This window comes from Pinus tabuliformis, chromosome 8 (assembly GCF_031772625.1).
Source record: "Pinus tabuliformis cultivar Carrire ecotype Pingquan chromosome 8, CPIR1, whole genome shotgun sequence".
Classification (NCBI taxonomy): Eukaryota; Viridiplantae; Streptophyta; class Pinopsida; order Pinales; family Pinaceae; genus Pinus; species Pinus tabuliformis.
In genome coordinates, this window is record NC_142294.1 from 1,296,833,996 (window position 1) to 1,296,840,370 (window position 6,375).

The window sequence follows — 6,375 nt, forward strand, 5'->3', positions numbered from 1 at the left end:
GTTTCTACAAATTTACTGCAAACTACCCTTCCTGTTCCGTCGCCGCTCACTGTTCCCTGCCGTTTTTGTTCTCACACCTGTCACTTTCGGCTACCGACTTCTGGCTGGAATATGGGGGACAATATGGAGGTAGAAGAGGTGGATTACTCTGAGGAGCCCTACCCGGACCGTGTTATTTTTGGGAACCCTAGCTTCACTTTGCCGGTTGATACCTCTTATCCGCTGTTTGATCCGGATCCGCCCTTTTCCTCGCCTGTCGTCTCTTTACCCCGACGTTGCTCTGTACCCCCTCTCTCCGGGTCGCTTTCTGTTGATTCACCGGGTTTCGAAGTTCCTCCTCTTTCACCTGGCACCCTTCACATTTTATCTTCGAATACCCCCCGTTCGCCCTCCTTTGATCCCCATTCATCATTTTTCTCTATTCCCCCTGTGGACATCCCGGTTTCCACTGTGGCACATCCCCCTCCCTTGGGTACCCGACCGTCTGGTTGCTTCGAGACCCTGACGGTTAAGGTTAGACCTGCAAAAAAAAACCCACCGAAAGGCGTCCCAAACCCTTTGGTGGACCACCCATCGGCTCCTCGCACCAGCAAAAGGAAGACTAAGTGCATCAAGGCGACCTCAAAGGATATCACCATCAGATTCGGCGAGACCTCGGCTATTGGTGAATTTGCTATCATGGCATGCACTGTGCTTGTTGGACATGTGCGTGGTCGGGCATATTCAGCTAACAGGCTGACTCAATGGGTTAAGGAGATTTGGGGTGGGTTACTGAAAGAACTGCCTGAAGTACATGTCTTACCCAGAGGATGGTTCTCCCTACATTTTGCAAAGGAAAACTACACGGATTTGGTACTGGCCAGGTACTGGCACATCGAGATGGCTCCGGTCCTTCTCAAGCGGTGGAGCCCATTATTCGACCCTGAACGTGAACAAATTGGGGCTGGACCACTTTGGGTGCGCTTGCCAGGGCTCCCATTACAGTTCTGGTGTGAGGAAGTTTTTATCAGGATTGGAAATGCTCTGGGCACATATTTAGACCATGACCGTACTTTTGTGGAATCGAAAAATAGAACCCTTGCACGCATTTTGGTCCACTTGGATACTCGTGAGGGCTTGGAGGAAAAGATTACTCTTCAGTGGGGGAAGTACATCAGGGTCCAGATCTTGGACTACGAAGGGGTTCCGTTTCGCTGTAGACGATGTCACAAGGTGGGACATCTCTTCAAAGACTGCCCACTCAACTGGAAATCAAAGGACTCCCCAAAGATTACGCCTGCACCATCCAGGGTAAATTCTCTGGTTGGCTTGCGCCCCTCTCCCTCGGGTCCTTCACTAGCGGCAATCTCTCCTATCTCCAAGACAGTGGATGCAGGGCACAGACAATCTTCGTCGCCGCTGACCAGGGCTCGTTCTGCTACTGAAGCCGTGATAGCTTCGGGTATTTCTCTGAACCCTCCTCTCACATCTTTTGATTATACCTCATCTGTGGTTGTCTCATCGGTTCAGACCTCCATGGCTCAATGCATCATGTCTACCCCACCCCTTATTGTCACTACTACCCCCTCTCTGCTCTCACCTTCTACATCATCTGTCTCATCGTCATCCTCCGGGGCTTCACTCACTCATCAATACTTCCTTCGCTCCAGATCCCACTCCAAGGATATCTCGGTCCGTCAGACTGGTCTTGGTCTCACTCTGCCTAGTGCTATTCCCCTGTCATCCAGGGGTAGGAAGTCAGATCTCTCCAAGGCTATTAAGCGAGCTGGGGCGGAAGTCGCCTCTGGTCGTCAATCCACTATTATTGGGGTCCTTAGAGCAAGAAATACCCAGCGTGGAGTTCCTCCATGAAGTGCCTGTCTTTCAATAGCAGGGGCTTGGCTAGTGCCTCCAAGAAGCTAGCCCTGAGGAGACTTATTGAGGTTGAACCAATTGACATTATCCTGCTTCAAGAAACTCATGGTATGGCTGATCATATCTCCCACTCCCTACAATCTATGGTCTTGAGCTGGACATTTGTCGCTTTCGATGCTGCAGGGAGATAGGGGGGACTGACTATAGGATATAACCCTTGATCCATCAGGGTTGATGCATCATGGGGGTTTCGGGATTCTTGGGATTAGATATTTTCTCTGCTGATCTCGGCAAGAATTTTCGGATTGTGAATGTATATGGACCCTGTCAATAGAGGGTACAATTTTGGCAACATTTATTAAACCTCTCACTTCTGGCTTCTTATCATACTATTATTGGAGGGGATCTAAACTTTTCTTTGGGGTTCAGAGAATCATGGGGGTCTGCGGCTTAGATAGATGCTATCACTGATCATATGACAAATCTGCTGGAACAGTCCAATTTTATTGATGCTCCCATGCACAAACCTCTACCCACCTGGAGAAACAGAAGGGTGGGCAATGCAGCACTGGCTCGTAGGCTCGACATATTTTTAATGAAAGGTCCGCTCTTACAGCCGCTGCATCACTACAAGCAATGGGTGGGTACGGGGGGCATATCGGATCATTCTCCCATATATCTGGAAATCCAGGGGCCATTCAAAAAGCTGAAAGCCCAATTCAAATTCAACCACATCTGGCTGAGAGACCCTGCTTACATCAAGATGGTCTCTAATTTTTGGATTGCAAATCCCATTCATCGAGCAAAGTCCTTTGCAAAGGGTTTTTGCAATAACCTCTCTAAGCTTAAACATCTCTCTATTAATTGGGCTAGGGAGAAACGCTCTCGGGAAACCTCACAGCTTACTCATATTGAATCTGAGCTGAGCTCTTTACTTGATGATCGAAGTTTGGGATTCATCTCTGCGGAAGATAAGACTCACTTGATTGAGCTGGAAAATCAGAAGGCTCACATCCTAAAGGAGCGTGAGGAATCCCTGAGGCTGAGGAGTAGAGCCATGTGGTTAAAAGTTGGGGACGATAATACTAGGTTCTTCCAAAACTATGCCAAGGGACGAAAGGTATCAAATACCATTTGGAATCTTCCTTTGCCTGAGGGAGGCTTTGCTGACACTTTCAACAAGCTATCCCACCTTGGCACTACTCACTTCAGGAACCTCTACAAATGCCCTCATGATACAAATCTTGCTGATATTCTAAATGTGGCCGGACATTTTCCAAGATTTGTCAATGAGGACAATGCAGAAGAGCTCTTCGCACCGGTCACTTCTGGTGAACTTGAAGGCACGTTAAAATGGTTCAGAAAGGACAAGAGTCTAGGCCTAGATGGCTGGACCATTGAATTGTATCTGGATTTTTATGAGATCCTGGGGTAGGACCTATTGAAAGTGGTGGAGGAGAGCAGAACTACAGGATCCCTATACCATGCCATCAATTCGACCTTCATTGCCCTCATCCCAAAGTCCGATTCTCCATCCTCTTTTGATGATTATAGACCTATATCCTTGTGCAATTATCTATATAAGATTATATCTAAGATTATTGCCAACCATCTTAGGCCGATTCTCTCTCGGCATATAGCCCCTCAACAATTTGCCTTCCTCGAATCTAGACAGATCCACGAAGCCATTGGATCGGCTCAGGAAGCCATCCACTCTATCTAGACCAAACATCTAAAAAGCATCATTCTCAAGACTGACATGTCCAAAGCTTTCGATCGGGTCAGCTGGCTTTATATCAAGATGCTTCTTATCCACTTGGGTTTTCCTCACAATTACATTACATGGATTATGGCCTGCATTACCACACCCACCTTCAGTGTGCTCATAAATGGCTCGGCCTCCCACTTCTTTCACTCTGAAAGGGGGCTTAGGCAGGGCTGCCCTCTATCTCCCCTCCTCTTTCTTATAGTCATGGAAGGTCTAAGTCGCTTAATTGCATCAGCCAAGAGGGATGGAGATATTTGTGGCCTCAAGATTACGGATGACTGCTTTCTCACCCACCTCCTATTTGTGGATGACGTGCTTATTCTGCTGGATGGCAGCATTCGAGATTCCAGATCTTTTTCCAAGATACTCCTCCTCTTCTCGTCCGCATCTGGGATGCTTGCTAACCAATCCAAATCCACCATCACCTTTACCCGCACTTCTGTTCATGAATCCCAATTTGCTCATCAGGTCTTTCCCTACAGTATCCACCCTTTGGACAGAGGTCTCAAATATCTGGGTTTTTGGCTCAAACCTACTGTCAGAGGATTGCAGACTGGGTCTGGCTTGTTACAAAATTGGAGAAGAGACTGTCCATCTGGAGTTATAGATATTTATCCAGGGCGGGCAGGTTGGTGCTTATCAAATCGGTCCTGGAAGCTACCCTAGTTTTCTGGATGGCTCTTGCATGGATCCCCAGGAATATCCTATCTCGTCTGAAACAATTATGCAACAGATATCTCTGGAACGGGAATCAGGATAAAAAATTATTTGCCTGGATCAGCTGGCAAAAGATTGCAATGCCAAAGAAATGGGGAGGATGGGGACTGAAAGACCTTCCCCTTTTCGCACAAGCCCTAGCTGCAAAAATGGGCTGGACCTTGTTGACTGGTCAGAATCTATGGACTCATATCTCATATCATAAATATATCTGGCCACAGAACATGTTGGATTGGGTTCGACTACCTAATTGGCCGTCGACTGGCAGCTCATCCATATGGAAGGCATTGCTACACTCCCTTCCCCATATAAGAGACAATCTGGTGTGGAGAATCAATGATGGTTCCCTGGGTCGGATCGGGCTGGATCCGTGGATTGGTAGTGGAGGAAGACACTTACTTTCTAGAGACCTCATCATGTATCTTCACGCACATGAGATCAGGGTTTTCTCGCACATTGCAGATCAAAAAAATACAGATATTTTTTCACAAGCATGGAAATCTGCTCGTCAACTCGACCTTCCCCCTCGATGGCACCAGGAATGGCATGAATATATTACAGCATTATCTGAATCTCACATAAGGATAAAAGAGGGACTTGATGAATTAGTTTGGTGCCTGGCAGAAAATGGTATATATTCCCCAAAGTCAGGTTACAGTTCCCTGATACAGCACAAAAGACCAGAACAAACATTGAATTGGTGGAGATACATTTGGAAGCTTACTGCACCTCCGTGCACCAGACTATTCTTCTGGTGCATTCTTAGAGACATAGTGCCCACGGGGGAGCATCTAGCTCACAAAGCTTTTTATAGGCCTACCTGGTGTACTCTGTGCAAATGTGAATCGGAATCTACGAAACACCTTTTTCTACTCTGCACCGCATTTCAATCTCTTTGGCGGAGCTTATCCTCATCTATCTGTTTCGCTGGTGTTAAATTGGCAACTAGGGCCAAACTCCATGTGGGTTAGCTTATTTCTGGCAGCTGATATTTTTATTGGATCCCTCTCGTCGAGAGGTGTAGGATTGATCCAAAGAACATCCGATTCCGATAAGTATTTATGGAGATATGAATTTATTTTGTTTATGTAATTATTATCAAGCCGACCAGCTCTTATGTAGGCTCTAGAAGCCCAAACGTCATGTCTATTCACTTATACATTTTTAGTATAAATTGGTGAGGATTCGAAGTCATTTTGGACATGTATTCTTGAGGTGATCTCCTCTCCACGTCTGGGTTTTTGGAAGGAGAGAACCAAAAGATACACTTGCCCAAGGTTGATGCCCTAACCGCAGGAAGCCGCAGGCATATGAGGATGAGCAGCAGACAGAGTTGGATACGAGGCACGCAGGCCCTAATCTATAATGAATCCGACAGCACAACTCTTATACGCACAACGATGAATGTTGAACGTTGGCAATGGAAGCAACTACGCACAACAAATGAACTCTATACGTTGTCATCTTTTGTATGCTCAGCAATTACTCATACACAAGTCTTTGGATTACAGACATCGAATATACAATGAATGGTCACATATATCTCAATACACAGTAAAGGATAGAGCTTCGACGTTTATCTCAGAAGCTCATATCTCGAAGGACAGTCTCGGCATTTATATCTCATGAATCTCGGTGTATCTAGTCTCGGTATATATATCTCAGAAGTCCCAGTGTTTCTAGTCTCGGCATACATATATCAGAAGCTCATATCTTGAAAGATAGTCTCGGCATTTATATCTCATGAATCTCGGTGTATCTAGTCTCGGTATATATATCTCAGAAGTCCCGGTGTTTCTAGTCTCGGCATACATATATCAGAAGCTCATATCTCGAAGGACAGTCTCGGCATTTATATCTCATGAATCTCGGTGTATCTAGTCTCGGTATATATATCTCAGAAGTCCCAGTGTTTCTAGTCTCGGCATACATATATCAGAAGTCTCGTCTCGGCATATGTCTCAAAAGTCTCATTGAGCATCGAAGTATATATCAGAGCCTCAGTATTTATCTCAGAGCATCGAAGAAGTCTCAAC

General features: G+C 46.1%; 1 protein-coding gene across 1 annotated transcript; it reads left to right on the forward strand.

Annotated features, from left to right (window-relative positions):
* The first annotated feature begins 2,329 nt into the window (after positions 1–2,329).
* LOC149240211 (uncharacterized) lies at positions 2,330–3,289 on the forward strand. Its single transcript, XM_089370107.1, has one exon. The coding sequence runs from the start codon at positions 2,330–2,332 to the stop codon at positions 3,287–3,289; it is 960 nt and encodes a 319-aa protein (XP_089226233.1).
* The last annotated feature ends 3,086 nt before the right edge of the window (positions 3,290–6,375 follow it).